Below are 17,507 nucleotides of genomic sequence, written 5' to 3' on the forward strand. Positions count from 1 at the left end.
AAGTTAATAATTGTCTCACCTGTGGAAAGCAAATACCACACGGAGACCTTCATTCTTACTGCGTCACTTGCATAGGCCCAGACCACGACATCCCCCACTGTCACTTTTGTGCTTTGTTCAACACCAGAACTATATGTCATTGGGCCCTTATTGTAGCTAGATATTTTCACTCTCAGTCCTCAAATTCTGATATAGCTTCGGTAAGCCATCCAACAACAGATCATCTGAAAAAACATAAGGATAAAGACAGAGACAGACCACATAGGTCCAAAACTGCCAACAAAGCTTCCATTAAGCTAGTCATCAGTTCTCCGGTCCTCAGTGTGGCGCTTTTGCAGCCCTTGATGCCTGCTTCTGTGGATTTGCAGGCTGCTACCGAGACCCTTTCAGAGTCCAGTATGCCATGAGACTCTTCATCGACTAAGGATCCTGCAGATGTCTCTACCTTGGATGGCACCAGCTTCCGAGGAAGTACTTCGCACTACCCGTTCTCGACACAGACCGACGACTTCTTTCGCGTCTACCGTTCTTTTGAAAACTACTGAGTTTCTAAGGCCCAGGCTACGAACCACACCCAAAAAAACAACAACCCAAGCTCAGGCACCTGCTTCCTTGCCTCAGTCTCAAGCCAGGCTACCCCTTCCAAAAGGCAAAGAGATTTGTCCCCAGTAGTTTTATCTGAACAGGTGTCCGATGACTCTGATGCATCTGAATATGAAGATATGCAGAGGAATTCATCCCTTCAGCCTCTCCATCCGATGACTTTTCCTTGGGGGAAACCATACATACCTTAAGGGAGCATTTCCAGTGGGAATGTCTGGACTACCCTCAGTCAAAAAAAAGACTCAGGGAATTCTTAGATCTTCCACAGCACACACCTCTGGCCATTCCTCCTGTCCTGTATGTTGTGGATGATGTTTTTATGGAATCCAGTTTCTCTCCCTCCTGCTCCCAGAAAACTTGACAGGTACAATAGAGTCCCTGACTCTCACAAATTTCTTTTCAAAAATCGTACTGTTGACCCCAAGGTTATCTCTCAAGGACCTAAAGGAATTAAAGCAACTTCAGCTAAGAATCCCACCACCTCCGAAAGGGATTCCCGAGCATTAAGACAGATGGGGTAAAAAAGTATACACCTCTGCTACTCTTGCTATTAGAGCATTAAATTGCCAGTTCCACTTGTTGAAATATCAGCAACATACCATGGAACTCCTCAAACAAATAATATCTTCCTTTCCTGCTTGTGCAGAAAATAGAGTTACAAGAGTTAATGCATTCTGCAAATCAAGTAACTAAGCACTCCTTACAATGTGGTTTTGACACCCTAGAAGAATCTTGCAGGGCAGCAGTCACTGGTTCTGTCCTTAGAAGGCATGCTTGACTTAAGGAACAGCCCTTGCCAGACCATGTCATATCCAAATTATTGGACGCACTCTTGCACAAAGACAACTTATTTGGCACCAAGGCAGAAGAGATCTTAAAAAAAGTGGAAGAAAAAGCTAAATCTATGCAGACAGTTAAAGACTTCTTGCAGGTCCAGCCACCAAGGTTCAGTAGACATTGCCCCTCCAAGCACTGGTCCTTTCATGCACCCTCCAGGTCAGCTCAGCCCAGACCCCGGGGAAGCAGGTCCCCCAGACAGCCCCAGAGATTGCAGAGATTTAAGCAATGGAGTACCTCCTCTTCAAAACCAGGGAGTGCTAAGCCACACCCTCATGGTAAGCCACACCCTCATGGTAAGAACTCACAATGACTTTACACTTCCACCCCTCTCTGCCCACCTGCTCTTGTCCCTAGGAGGAAAACTCTCCTTCCACCTGGGCCACCATTACCAATGACCGCTTGGTCCTCAACATAGTGTTCCAGGGATTCAGATTTTACTTCCACACTCTACCAACTCCAAAAGGGTTCCCAGATCTTCCCCCAAACCAGTGGGCAGAGGCCAAAAAGCAAGTCCTTTCACTACACTCTATGAGGGCAATAGAGCATGTTCCTGCAGAACAGATAGGCCAAGGTTTCTACTCCAGACTCTTCCTGGTACCCAGAAAAGAGGGCACATGGTGCCCCATCCTCTATCTATCCTATTCTAAACACCTTTATGATGATACCAAAATTCAAATACGCACCCTCCAGTAACTCCTACCTATGCTCTCCAAGGATGCTTGGTTAGCCACTCTAGACCTAAAAGAGGCCTACCTACACATCCCCATCAGGGAATCATGCAGGAAATACCTATGTTTCAGGGCTGGATCACTTCACTTTCAGTTCCCTCTGCTTCCCTTTGGCTTATCCACTGCTCCCAGAGTTTTCACAAAATGTCTCCCACCATTGCTTTTTGCAGACAAAGAAATAAAGAAATATTCAAATTTACCCATACTTAAGACGACTGCCTGATTCAGGCAGACAGTCAGGAAAAGCTGCTAAAGCACCTGACCTTTGTAAAGGACCTACTGACCTCCCTAGGGTACACTATCAATGAAAAGAAATCCAAACTAGTACCCACACAAAAAATTGTATTCCTGGGAGCAAGCCTGGACACAGCATCCCAGATGGTATTCCTTACAACAGAAAAGCAAACCTGCCTGACGGCCTACTTCTCTCAACTAGCCACCAGACCCCAGTTATCCACAATGAAAATCCTGCAAGCTCTGTGGTTCATGGCTTCTTGCATTATATTCATTCCATATGCCAGACTGCATATGAGGAAACTACAATGGTACCTAAAAAGTGTTTGGTGTCAACACTCCCAAGACCCGGAAACTCTTATACCAATGATACCTTGTTTAAGGAAGGATTTTCTTTGGTGGGCAGCAGCATGATGCCACAACAAGGGACTTCCCTTTTCACAACCCCAAGCTGTCCAGACTCTCACCACAGATGCATCAGACTATGTCTGGGGTGCACACCTAGATGTTAGGTGCATTCAGGGTCAATGGAACCCAAATCAAATACATCTGCACATAAACCAAAAATAGATGTTGGCTGTTAGCATGCTCTGACAGCCTTCAGACCCCTATTCTCCCCAGGGCTTCTACTGATCAAAACAGACAACACCACTGTGATGTGGTATATCAACAAGCAGGGAGGGACTCACTTGTACCCTCTTTGCAGGCTCACCATGACCCTTTGGCTCACAGCCTCAGCCATGCAACTACACCTGTTAGCACAATTCCTGACAGGCTCTCTAAACTCACTGGCAGACAACTTGAGCAGAAATCTTCTGGATCCACATGAGTGGCAGCTAGACCAAAGAACCTTCAGCCTTGTAACCCAGAAATGGAGCACCCCAAAGGTCGACCTCTTTGCCTCCCACTCCAACCATCAGCTCAGCAAATTCTGCACCAGGGAACCTCACAGCAAGGCTTGGAAAGTGGATGCTCTATCCTCCCAGTGGGTCAACCTCTCGGTCTATGCATTTCCCCCTCTTCCACTCAATTCAAGGGTACTGCTCAAAATAAGGGAGGAAGAAATGAGGACAATCCTTATTACCCCAGACTAGCCAGGTCAGCACTAGTACCCATTGCTGCGCGACCTGTCACCCCTGCCACCATGGCATCTCCCTCAGATCCCAACACTCCTGACCTAGAGGAATGGAGATTTTATGCATCCCCTATTGCAGACCCTCAACCTGGCAGCCTGGCTTATTCCCTGACCACTTCACAAGCTGCCAGTCTAAGCAAACAAGTTATAGATGTGATATGTGAGTCCAGACACCCTAGCACTAGAAAGTCTTATGCTGACAAGTGGAAAAGGTTTTGCATCTGGATCCAGGCTAAGGGAGCCAGAATGGCCCTCCCTACCTCTCATCCTGGACTACCTAGCTGACCTACTACACAGGGGTCTATCCTCCTCTTCTATTAAAATTCATGCTTCTGCCATTTCTGCTCATTTCAGCACAGAGCCACTTCTCTTCTCACACCCTCTCATCAAACAGTTCCTAAGAGGGGCGAAAAACTTGAGGCCACTCAGAAGAGCACCTACCCTAGCTTGGGACCTAAACTTTGTGTTGGAAAAGCTCACCTTGCTCCCCCCCCTTTTGAAACAGCAGCTTCAGCAGAGTTAAAGTTCCTGTCTTGGAAGACAGCCCTGCTTCTGGCCATCACTTCAGCTAGAAGGGTATCCGAGCTACAAGCACTAATGGCTGTAGAGCCCTTCATCATCTTACATGCAGACAGGGTATTCATCAGGACTAACCCATCCTTCATGCCAAAAGTGGTGTCCAGTGTGGCTCTCAACCAATCCATTCATTTACCCACCTTTTTCCCTAAACCACAAAACAAGAGGGAAAGGATTCTGCACTCTCTGGATGTGCAAAGACAGCTCAGATTCTACCTAGATGGGACTAAATAATTTAGAAAGACTGGTCAATTGTTAGTCAGCTTTGCTACAGGAGCAGAGGGCAAGGCCATATCCAAGCAAACCATTTCCAAATGGATAGCACACTGCATCCATTTCTGCTACAAGCAGCACGGGAAACCTCTCCCCAAGGGGGTCAGGACACATTCTACCAGAACAACCTCCACCTCTGAGGCTTTCCTCAGAGTGGTCCCTACCAGGGACATCTGTTCACACCTTCACCAAGCATTATCGGCTGCCTCTCTTCTCCAGATCCAGGGCAGGCTTTGCCACCACAGTCTTGCAGGGCATCCCAGCCAGCCCCCAGTCTTCTTGACTGCCTCCACCCTTTTCTTCAGCTTTGGGAATCAACCCAAATGTGATGACTGCAACAGCGAAACACAAAGAACATAGTACAGCTGTGTACACTTACCATAAATGTAGTTGTTCAAGTGTATTCACTGTTGCAGTCCTGGTTTCCTCCTCCATCCCCCTTGTCTTTCTCTCTCAATTTCTCACTCTCTCTCTCCTTACACGGAATTTTTGATATTTACTTTCTACTGGTGGTGTTATTCCACGATAACCTAGCTCCCTCTTAAAGGTATATTGGTTGATACTAGGCTACTGGCCTTAGGGCCTATACAAGCCTAGCCATAACAAATTGGGGGCTACTGACAGGGCAAGAAAAACATTGGCTGCCTTATTTTATACCACTGATGGCCTGACGTCAGTCCTGAAGCGACAGCAACCGATGCAGAAATACTAAGTCTCTGGTATTCAGGCCAACTGAGGGCTACCCTGGCAAGGATAACCCAAATGTGATGATTGCAACAGTGAATACACTTGGAACATCTACATTTATGGTAAGTGTACACAACTGTACTTTCTATGGTTTGGGTCATGGCTGAAAAGGTGTGCGGTCAGTGTGTTTAAAACTCTGATAAAGACTTGATGCTAATTATAAAAAGCTAAAACTTAGGAACGTATGTCTTGGCTGTCTGTGTAAGTTATCACAAGTGTTTAAGAGAAAAATTGTCAAATCTAAATGTTTCCCATATGATATTCTGTTATTACTTTAATATAAGTATCTAATCTACAAATCCATTTTATTATTATGTATGGTAAAGTTTTGTGCTGTATACTTTCTGGTTTATTGGGGTGTAAATGCTACCTTTTAGCTGTGCCTACACATTTGACTCACTTTTTGTATTCATTGTGGCATGTAATGTCCACATTGTCTTAATGCTTGAGTATTTATTTTGTGCTGTTCGTGGAGTTTGTGTAGTGGGTAAAAAGGACTGAAGAGCAACCCTCCCATCTGGTTAATAAATGGTTAAAGATATGTACTACTTATTCAAAATAAATAAATAAATAATCTTTTCCCCAATGTACAATGTGGCTACTCTGGCCATCGAAGAGATCATCAACTCTTCTAGAATTTACTACATAATAGTTTCAGCTGAGAGGAAGCTGTCAGATCATTGTCCATGCAGTCCTGGCACCAGCTTCTACAGTGTTTGTGATACTGCAGTGTGCCATTTGATGCTGTCAGGTGTTTTTCACATTATCTGTATGGTAGCAGAAGTCGGTCTGATTTGAAATGCCCCGCTTTTTCTGTATCATTAGATGTTCCTGAAGAGTATAGCACTTGGCTCTCTCTCCTTTTTCTGCCAGCAACATGTCAGAACGCTGGTGATGTTAGCTAGGTACAAGATGTAGTGATTCTTCCAGTCTCTTATGTGATCCTTTAATATGACAAAATGTTAATTCACCACTGTACTAACAAATATGTGTAGGTACCTATATTAAAGGAAGTTATAGAGTAATTACAGCAAACTATATGGGAGACACATAGATCTGAGAATTTTCTCTGGTCTCTACTTGATTATCAACAAAACTATGTTGTTTTCATAAAAAAAGATAAAGAAAAAAGATCATAACCTATAACACCTTTAACAGTCTTTCTCTCAAAGTTCTTGCCTTATACAATAGTAACACTGAATTTGTTAATTTAGTGTAGCTGCTGGGGCACGTTATTAGTAGTCACCTGAAACATGGTCAACACGTTCAGCGTGCTACTGCTAAAATTAATGAGAAAGCAATGATGATGATGCTACACGTCCAGGCCATTTATACCCCGTTTTACTTGCTTCTCAGCTGTAAGAATGTATTAGTTCGTTGGTCTTATATTCTGCTTCAGATCACAACTCAAACTTGCAGTCTCAACAGTGAAACAGTCCTAAGCAGAAATGTTGGGTTTGCCTTTGGGTATCCTGATAATAGGTTCATAGGTGTGTACTAGCCTAATAGCCCTGAAGCCTTTACAAGCTTAGCCCATAGAAGTGCCCTGGCATTGTGCCACCTGACATTAGTTCCCAGTGTCTCTATCAAGTAGAGCCACTGGAGTGATCCCCGGGGTGAACTTTCTATTTCCCATCCACTCATCAAGATTTCTCTTGAAGAGGGCCAGTGAGGTGCTCTGCTTGACATATATGGGAAGTCTATTCCAGAGCATGGGCAGTCTCTGGGTTATGAACCTGTTCCTCCAGCATGTTCTGTTGATTGTGGTAATGAGGTTGAGGTCTCTGGAGCTTGTGGTCTGGAGGGATTGGGATTTCTTCAGATGTTACATTTCTAACAGTGCAGGGTCAGACATGGCTTTGTAAGTCAAGCAGAGATTACCTGTTAGTACCAGATATGAGATAGACAATAGCTGGAGTTTTTTGATTCTGTCCATGTAGGACGTGTTTAAAGCCTAGGATACTCTTCATGAGGTACTTTTGTGGCCTTTCCAGTTGTTGCAGGTCTCTAGTAAGGTACATGCCAAATGTGGCATTATACTCAATGACTGGCCTGGGAAGAGTAGAGAGAGATGATGACCTCTTTCTTCCTGAATGCAGGTAATGAGATGTGCCACATAGAAGGACTTTCTGACCACAGTGGTCGAAGGAGAGGTTGCTGTCAACCTCTGTCCCCAGATCTCTTATAATGCCTTCAGTGTTCAGTGGGTTCCCATCAATGTGGTAATTAGTGGGAATTGAGTTTCTCCCAAAGGGGATGACGACACCTTTTTTGGCATTAAGCTTAAGGCCATGGTTTCGACACCAGTCACTGATCTTAGTGAGGCCTTTCTGCAGGATGTCTACATCACTTGGGGAGTTAATAATGGCTCCCAGCTTGCAGTTGTCTGCAAACTTGGTCAGCCAGAGTCCCTTTGTGTTGGCCTGGACTTCTGAGAAGTAGATGCCAAACAGGAGAGGACCTATGACCGATCTCTGTGGGACTCCACTCGTGACTAATCGGCAGTCTGACTTGGAGTCTGCTACTTTCACACTGTGGGTTCTATCTGTGAGTCAATTTGCAACCCACCTAGTGATATAGAGGTTGATGCCTAGTTTGGTGAGTTTATCAATAATTCCTGAGTGGGGAATGGTATCAAAGGCCTAGGCTATATGAACTGCCTTTCCCTCATCCACAGCTCTGGTGACTGACTCAAAGAAGTCAACCAGGTTGAGCAGGCATGATCTACCTTTCACAAAACCAAATTGCATGGGATCTAGAGTTTATAGATTCCCTATATTCTTGTTAATTATGTACATGATGATGCGCTCCATAGCCTTACATATCAGACTCATCAGGCTAATGGGGCAATAATTCCCAAGGTCTGTAGTCGCTCCCCCTTTATGGAGAGGGATAACTGTAGAAGTGCACCATTCGGTAGGGACAAAGCCTGAGATGAGGCTGTGATTGAACAGGGCACACATATGTGGTGCCAGTTCATTTTGTAGTTCATGTGGAACACTTCCAGGGATATTGTCAGGTCCCATGGAAGCTGTATTCTTGGCTTTGGACAATGCAGCTTTAACCTGTGCTGCAATAATGCTGGGTGCCTGGCATTCTTCCGGTATTTTGATTGGACCTTTAGGGGGGAGAGAGTGTTGGCAATATCTGTTGGCTCAGTATAGGGGGTACCATTGTGCAGTAATTCAGAGCAAACCTGGGTATTGCTGTGGAGATTCTTGATATAACTATAGAGGCTTTGTGGTTGTTTTTAGCGTCTGGTGCAATTCTGCCTTCATACCTGGCTTTGGAGGTTTTGATGAGGGATCTCAACTTTTTGTTGAGGCTAATAAGAGAGTTTTTCCAGTCTTGGGACTTCACCTTTTTCTGCAACAGTTTCTTTCTTCTTTTGTAGAGTTTATTAATGGTAGGGGACCACCAGATTGGCTTCCTTTTTTGGAGGAGAGTGTCTTGGTTGTGTTGGGTATGGCTAGTTCCATGTATTTATGTACGTGTTCGTACAGTGCATTAGTGTATGACTCAGTAGTCATGCATCTATTTTCCATTGACATGGGTGCCGTGAAGTTAGCCACCTCTGTTTTTAGGAGCCCAAAGTCAGCTTTGGAGATGTTTTTCATTGTGGTTAACTTTGCGGGGGGTGTGGGTGAGATGTGGATTTCCATGGTGATTAGTTTGTGGTTGGATCTAACCAGGGAGGAATTGACTGTTGGTGTAGAGCAACGTTTGCCCATGTTTGTAATAACCAGGTCAAGGATGTTGCTTCCTCTATTGAGTAAGAATGAGCTGGTCCAGGACTTTGGAAATAATGAATTCCAGGAAGCGTTGGGCCAGTGTATTGGTGCATGAGTAGTTTTCCCAGTTCATTCCCTGTTGTACTGCTTTCTGTGAAATAAACAGGCAAAACGTTAATATGGTCTCACTGAGACTCATAAACAGACTCTTCTATTATTCAGAATGCCCATCTATGTCGAGATTAACACAGTGGTCTAGTCCTGCATGTAACCTTCTCGGCTTGGCCAACTACAAAGATGCCAAGAAAGATTTGGTAACTGTTCCTTTTTGGCAGATCGTTTTGGTAGTAAGAAGTAAATTCTGTAATAGATTGTCAGTATTTTTCAGAAAATGACCCAATAAAAATGCCTTCACACAGGCCATAAGAAAAAAGTTACCATAAGAATTCATAAATAACTGTGGTATAAATGACAAGTATAATTAAATGTTGTACAATCCTAATTTGCTGTTAATTTATTAGTTAGCTTACAATCAGTGTTTATCTTTATTTATATGTTTCCATTACTGAAGCTAATTCCTTTTTGTTTCTCTTTGTAGTTTTGCCATTATAATTATTGTTTTAGCTGACTTCGATCATGAGACCTGAGATGTATGATTTTTTTTTTTTTTTTTTGGGGGGGGGGTCCCTCTCTGGATAATTGGACACCCTAGTGCTTTCAAAGCCTATCCTTACAATTCCTAATCCCCCTCTTATAGTATTCAGCTTGGTCCAAGACCAGGGCACCACTTTGAGTCCACAACTGGCAGAACATTTGCCCATTTTCAGGGATGGACATGAGTCTGAGGTGACCCAGTGCAGTGCCAGTCACTCTTTTGGCAGGGTCTTTTTTCCCTGTATGCCCTACTCTTTTTCCCAGGAATCAAAATGAGCTAAAACATGATACATCAGAATGCCTGGCCAGTCCGCTCTGTGCACAAACATATGTGTGATGCTTTACTCTTCTCTAGTCTCTAACAGAGAGCGATATTTATTATTTATTTATTTATTTAACATTTGTTTACCTGGAAAGTACAGCTTGGAATGAAGCCAGTTTTCAGCAGATACCCGGGGAGAAATTGTCCAGACGCATGTCTTTGAAACATGGGATGAAACCGGAGCACCCAGAGGAAACCCACACGATTGCAGAGAGGACATGCAAACTCCAGACAGAAGGCACTACAGCCAAGAATCGAACCGGAGAACCTCTTGCTGAGAGGCAACAATGCCATCACTGCACCACTGCGCCGATATAGTGCTGAGAATCCCCTAGACTAACCTCCAAGGTAAGCAAGCTGGCCATCAGCTATTTATGTCCACCCGCTTCAGCTGGCCATTCATCTTCCACAGTTGCTAATTGATCCAGGGTCACCATCATCAAAGGTGGATCCTTGTCCCTTTTCCAGTGGGCTTATAATATGTATAATGTTGTCACTTATGGTTCATTTGTTATTTAGCCTGTCTCCTATCCCTGTTCCTACCAACTTCTTGTCCTTTAACCGTTATCTCTGTGGTCCTCCTGTAACTTACTTCTCATTACCTTAGCTGTTTCTTGACTGTCGCTGCCGCTTTCTTTAGCTGTGTATGCTGTGCCTGTCTGTTCCTATAACTTGGTAGAATGCTATGCTGATTTTCTTATCCTGTTTCCGTATCACTCTGTCTCTTTCCCATCTCTTACTCAAATTAAGTGTGAATCATCCAAAACCTGTTCAAAGGTGACTTCCTAAGGCCTTGCTCCTTTTATGTGTTTCAGTTATGTATACCTGCATAGAGTTCATGGTGATATTAACTGAATTACGTGTTGATGAGTATTGTTGCATAAGACAATGAAATCAGACTCATCAGGCTAATGGGGCTTATCTAATCAAATGTTGACATCATCGAAAATCCTGGAACTCGAAATCGCAATTGTGAGATCGTGGTACAGTGAAGATGGGAATATCTGTCCTTCCTTCACTGTAGTGCGATCTCAGAGTTGGAATATATATTTAGCAGGGGGTGTGCGGGGGGGGGGGGTACAGTGATTCCGGGTTCCGGGATTTTTGATGATGTCAGTAGATTTCATTGGCTTATGCAACAATACTTATCAACAAGTAATTCAGTTAATATTACCATGAACTCTATGCAGGTATACATGCTTGCTTAATGTTAAACCAAAAGTCTGCACTTAAAATCTATATTTCTTATGAAAGCTTTTTAATAGGTATTCTCTGCCTATATATTTAGTTTTAATGTTGTTGTTGTTTGTCTTTCGGATTTTTCCCGGTAAGGGGTCGCCACAGCGGAACTCCGGTCCGCTAATGATTGGCAGTAGATTTTTTTACGAAACGCAGAAGTGCCAGCTTGACACCCAACCTTCAACGAAGGCACGCCCATTTACGCACACATGTCTTATAGACGCTAACCAACCGCGGGGAGGACATGCAGACTCCACACAGAAGGCACTCCCAAGCCAAGCCGAGAATCGAACGGGAGAACCTCTTGCTGTGAGATAACAACGCTACCGCCGTACCACTGCAGCATTATATATATTTAGTTTTAATACTAATTAATATTGTAATAGTTCAGTAATCCACTAAGCACTGTACACTCGACCATAAAGTAGATACTCTAACTTAATGTAACAGAACGTTCTTTAATCAGTGAGCGCTTTCACCCCAATAGGGCTTCATCAGACTGTACAAAGAGCAAGCAAAAAGCACAGTCCTATATATCCAGAGTTAATTAACCAATTAAAATGTTAATTGAACGTAATAAAAGTGATAAAAATAGTATTAACATCACACTATATAAACATCTGATGTACAATACATAAACAAAATGTATCCAACAGGTGATATCATTATATATGTATAAACATATTTAAAATACATCTAAAAACATATTCAAAACCTATTGGGGTGAAAGCGCTCACTGATTAAAGAACGTTCTGTTACATTAAGTTGGAGTATCTACTTTATGGTCGAGTGTACAGTGCTTAGTGGATTACTGAACTATTACTTTCATTTTCAAGTCACAGCGTTCCTTATCTGATTTTGGTTTATTTGGTTATATCTTTTGGAACGCTGCTCTTCTTGTGGGGTTTTTTCGTTGTTTGAGATTATCCGTTTTAGCATCTCACACGAAGGGCATGGCTTGTATGCACGGAGGTGATGACATCGAACTGGCTTATGCACCGGAAACGCTTAGAGACACGGAAAGGAGGTTTGTGGACTGTGTGGCTGGCACCGAGAATGTTTTATTGATGTTTGAGCCTAATGAAGATCGTGGAAACGAAGGAGTTGATGTGGATGACTTAACTACACTAGCGGATGATCTGGAATCACTAGAAGACGATTTCCTGAAGTTGAAGAGGTTGCAGCTGCAACGGCAGCATTTTGAGGCTTGTCTCACCAAACGGATTATACCTAGAGGGCTGCGCGTGTTGAAGATGCCTACCTCAGGTAATAACTTCCCAGAATTACTTTTAAAATGGCAGAGATTAAACATGGAGTTGAGTTTCAACTACATGAAGTTACTGATAGAATACCATGGTCCGGAGGAGGAATTACTTAGGACTAGAGTAACTGAAAAGTATAATGACATTGGTGTGAAATATAAGACTGCTAAAAAAACATTAGGTTTGGAGAGACTTATGGACAATGTATTGCTGTATGAAAGAAGACTTTTGAACCAAAAAAAGACTAAGATTGAGAGAGACATTATCGATTTTAAACATGGTCATGTCTTCACTTGGCCCAGGACTGTGACCACCCATGCTGCTACCAGCAGCCATACTAAAGGACAGAGGGAGCCAGTGAGACATGAGATAACAGTGACTGGTAATATGACCGGAGTTTTCAATAATACTGATGCATTGCCTGACAAGGATGTTATGATTAATGATGTACCCAATACTGATAGTGTGATCCTAGATGTAAATCAAGGTGAATGTAACAATAGTATTAATCTTTATCCTACGGTCATTCAGACTAATAAGAAAACAGGATCTGCAGGGAATAACAGCTCAAGTAATGTCAAAGGTTTAGTTAATTCTTTTAATACTATAAATAATGACTCATCGGTTAAAAAGAGAAATGCTCCTGTTAGTAATGGGAAGGATACTACTCCCATAGCACCTAGACAGGAGGTCCCTTTCCCTATACAGTCCCCCCGGTTCAGAGGGAGGTCTCGCTCCATGAGCAGGGGGAGGCAAAAAAGGAAAATAATAGGCACAGAACAGACAGGACCCACACTGAAGAAAATGTGGGGAAAAGGAGGGAATCCTTAGTCGTTAATTTATCAGACAGAGAATTGACGGCCTATGAGGAGCAGGTCCTCAACAGAGGCCTTTCCTTTATACCCAGTAGGGGTAGTGAACTTACTAATAGTATAGTTGATACTAAGATGTTTATCAGAAATGTACAGTTGAAACTGGAATTTGGATCCAGTGATAATGACAGGGTCACAGACACATTCAGACAAGTTAGTACATATATACCCCAGCTAAATCCAGTCTTGGAAACATTTTCACGGTTGATTGAAAGTGACTTACATACTTATTATTCTACTAAGCATGAGGGTAAGAAACATAACAGGAGAAAGAATCTAACTGCTTGTGAGACGAGAGCTTTGAATGAATTAAGGACTGATAGTAGCATTGTTATAACACCTGCGGATAAGGGAGGGCCTATTGTAATAATGAACACACATGATTATGTGAGTAGTATGAATTTGTTATTGAATATGGACAACTCCTACACGAAATTGGATATAAATGAGGTTATGATGAAGGTCTTTAGAGTTTTTGACACTATTGATGACTTGTTGAGGAGTAACCTAATTAGGAAGGATTTTTATAAATTCCTCAAGGTTAATCACCCACTCATTCCGATACTCAAGGGCCTACCCAAGGTCCACAAGAACATGGAAAACCCACCCATGAGACGCCCTATTGGGGTGAAAGCGCTCACTGATTAAAGAACGTTCTGTTACATTAAGTTGGAGTATCTACTTTATGGTCGAGTGTACAGTGCTTAGTGGATTACTGAACTATTACTTTCATTTTCAAGTCACAGCGTTCCTTATCTGATTTTGGTTTATTTGGTTATATCTTTTGGAACGCTGCTCTTCTTGTGGGGTTTTTTCGTTGTTTGAGACTAATTAATATTACCCCAGAACTTATCTTCCCAGATCTTTTCTTTAAATTTTCATTGTCTAGTTAGGCTTTCCTGTTATCCAAAACAAATGATTAAACTACAGTAAATCCCGATTCAGACTCAAAACTAAAGCTATACTCAGGTTATTTTCTCACACCCCTCCTCTTTCCGTGTCATAGAATGCCTGTGTGTATTGTCGACCCATCTGAAAGTGGAACAACTCAGTTGACCTGAGAATGTTACTTACATTCTTTCTGTCTGTCGAAGAGAAAACTGAAAGTGGAGCACTGATGGTCTGCAAGAAAGAAAACCCTGCTGTCATGAAGCCAAGGGGTATATCTTACTTACTCTGCAAAGTCAAGGCAGAGAAATCAGAGAGATTGTGTGCATGTTTTTTTCTCTGTTATAATCGCATGTATTGCAAGTGATATAGAGTGACTTGTATAAAGTACATTGTTCCTGTGAATGGAGAGTAAGAAGGGACAAACAGTACCTGTTAGACGTTTTTGTTTGCTACCTCACTCTTTTTAAAAGATAAATTTCATAAAACTAACACTAGATGTACAAAGTCTACCATAGTTAGCACTCTAACAACATAAAGCATTTTTTTTAATCTAGCTACAAAATTCCAGGTATTGCATTACCTAGAAAGCTGAATTTCTTGAGAGGACTCTGTGATGCATACTAAGTTGTTTCTTGTTGATGTGTTTTCTAGGGAAATGGACAGTGTTTCTGTAAGCCTAATGTCTGTGGCCAGACGTGCTCAGTCTGTGAACGGGGTTACTTCAACCTGCAAAATGGCAGCTACTTTGGCTGTCAAGGTAAGGCTTTTTGGCATAACAGATAAAAGTAGAACGTACCTGGACTATAACAGCATAATTAAGTGAAACACCCCTATGAATGTAATCTAATATTTGCAGTTTTAAGGATGATAACTTAATCAGCAAGTTGAATTCTTGCCTAAGAGATGCCATTTTAATACTTAGTCGTTTTCATCTTTACATTGGCGGTGTAAGTAGTGGCGAGTTGTAATATCGAATATCGGAGTAGCGCTCATTTTGTCACAAGTCTTCACCTCATTACTGCCTTTGCTTTGACGTTGTTCAGCATTCTGTGATGCTTTTTAAATCTCTTCATAACATGACATGACTTATTTATTTAATTGTGGGTTTTATTAACCAGGTTAACTCCACTAAGCCAAAACAAAATCTTTTCATTTATTTCAGGGGTACTTTTCATCCGCAGGGAGGCCATAGTCAAAATATAGTTTATGTTATCTTACAGTTGTACATTTGTGTGATGGTAGGAGATGAATGCATTCAAGGGCAAACAAGAGAGGCATACTATCGCCTACCATCACACAAATGTACATTTTACTCCCCTTCATCACTGTCTTCCACCTCACCCTTTTTCCGTCTGTCCCACACCCTCTTAAACGCATTGTGGATTCCACCTCCAAAGAACTGTTCAAGTAGTCCACTATTCCATGAGTCCATACGTTGTCCATGAGCATTTGGGAAAAAAAAAGTATATATGTATATATTCTCATTCCACTTCTATCACCATATCCTCTTATATTATATCTAACAATCCCAGCCAGGTACAACTGCCCAAAAATAACCATGCACGCCATTCCTGCTCAACCATTACTCGTAGTCCTTCTCTCCTCCTCCCTTTATCTGCTACACCACCTTACTTGTCTCCCAAATTTCTCTTATTCCCCACATGCTACCACACATCCTGTTCACTTCTTAAAACCAAAGCCTCCTACTCAGCCTATATTTCTTCTCACCTCTACCACTGCCATGATTCTCTCCTCTTCCAACAGAAAGCTCCTCATCGTCTCAAATAGAGTCTCTGTTCCTCACAACCCATTCTCTATATCCTCTCTCCCCCCAACACCAACCCTAGAGAATCTAAAAAAACATCTGGCCTTACTTCTCAAACTAATCTCTATTCTCCTTTCTGGAGATGTACACCCCAACCTTGGACCCCCTGCTTACCAAAATAAAATGTTAAGCTCTACTTCTTCACTCTCCCCACAAATCTGAAATCACCCCCCCCAACTAAAGTATCATAAGAAGTGACAGAAAATAAAAGAAAGGTGGTGGAGTAGCCCTTTCCTCCTCTCTCGATCGAAGAAAAAAATCACCGGAGCGTACCGAATGTCCAGTAGGTAAAACCAAAACTGCAGCAAAACACCACCACTGGACAACCACAGCAAAATCTTCATATGCATACAACATTTACTGAATAACAGGACAAGTGTTTTCGCAATAGCTTCTTCTGATCCTGTACAAAATTAATAAAACAAGCACATTTTCAAAACTCATTGTAACCAATAAAAACACATAAAAAAGGTTGCCAAAATGACATCACATTCATTCAAAATCCTGGATTCCACTACCTATTTATTTTATTTATTTATTTATTTTACATTTGTTGACCAGGCTAGTCTAACTGGATACATGTCCATTTTCAGTAGAGGCCCGGGGAGAAACGCTCCAAGCAGCAACAATGACAAGGAAATACAATAAAGTATAATTAAAATAAAATAAAATTTGTTACAAAATTAACATTAAAAGGTAGAGTTATACAGAGTTATTTAGCAAATTTAGGCTAGAATCAAATACTATGAGTAAAAACAAAAATTAAAACAGAAGATAGATAAAGTAAAATTTTTTTTTTTTTTTAATAAAACATTTTTGCATCTATTACAGATTTCTAGAACCTATTATGCATCTTATTTCTCCGCCCACTTAAAACAGGCTTAATGCTTACCTGACTATTGAGCCCTGGATATATATATATATATGTGCCTGCATTCTCAGTATCCACTTCAATTCTAGCTGTTCCAACTGTTTATTATAGTCCCCCCCCCCCCTCACATTTTGATGTACTTTCTGCAGAATCCTAAAAGAAAAATCATGGCTGGGAAAATCTAGCTGATGCTTGGCCAAGGCATTTTTAACATCACCCTTCCTCATATCTGAAAGGTGCTTATATACCCTGTCCCTTAACCGCTGTGTAGTTTTGCCCACGTAAAAATATGGGCATATGGCACATGTTGCTAAGTATATCAAATGTGCCGTTGTGCAGTCGGCATAGAACCTGGGTAGGAACGTGAAATCTAAGGTAGGATGTCTATAAATTTGTTCTTTACTTAAACCTTTACGTACCCCACAGTGTCTGCATGAATAGGTCCCTAGCCTATGACTAAAGGAGTCCATTGCTCTTTCTTTCTCTGCATAACAACTGTTTAAGGTTACTGTTGTTCCTATATACAATAAAGGGAGTATCACCAACAATGCGGTTTGTCTTGCTATCCAGGGTCAAAATAGACCAATGCTTCTGGATAATATTTCTTATTAATTTACTATTACTGGAAGAATGTGTCACAAATAAAGTATATTACTTCCTATTACCTCTCCTAGCTCCATTGAAATTATCCCTTTGCCCAATTC

General features: G+C 41.9%; 1 protein-coding gene across 1 annotated transcript in view; it reads left to right on the forward strand.

Moving 5' to 3' along the window:
• The window catches only part of LAMA5 (laminin subunit alpha 5), a 1,615,491-nt gene that overhangs the window by 785,592 nt on the left and 812,392 nt on the right, over positions 1-17,507 (forward strand). Inside the window, exon 20 of the mRNA XM_044090412.1 lies at positions 14,759-14,864. Within this exon, the coding sequence (XP_043946347.1) occupies positions 14,759-14,864 (106 nt within the window). The remainder of the gene's footprint in view (positions 1-14,758; positions 14,865-17,507) is intronic.

This window comes from Protopterus annectens, chromosome 12.part0 (genome assembly GCF_019279795.1).
Source record: "Protopterus annectens isolate FY-2018-M chromosome 12.part0, PAN1.0, whole genome shotgun sequence".
NCBI lineage: Eukaryota > Metazoa > Chordata > Ceratodontiformes > Protopteridae > Protopterus > Protopterus annectens.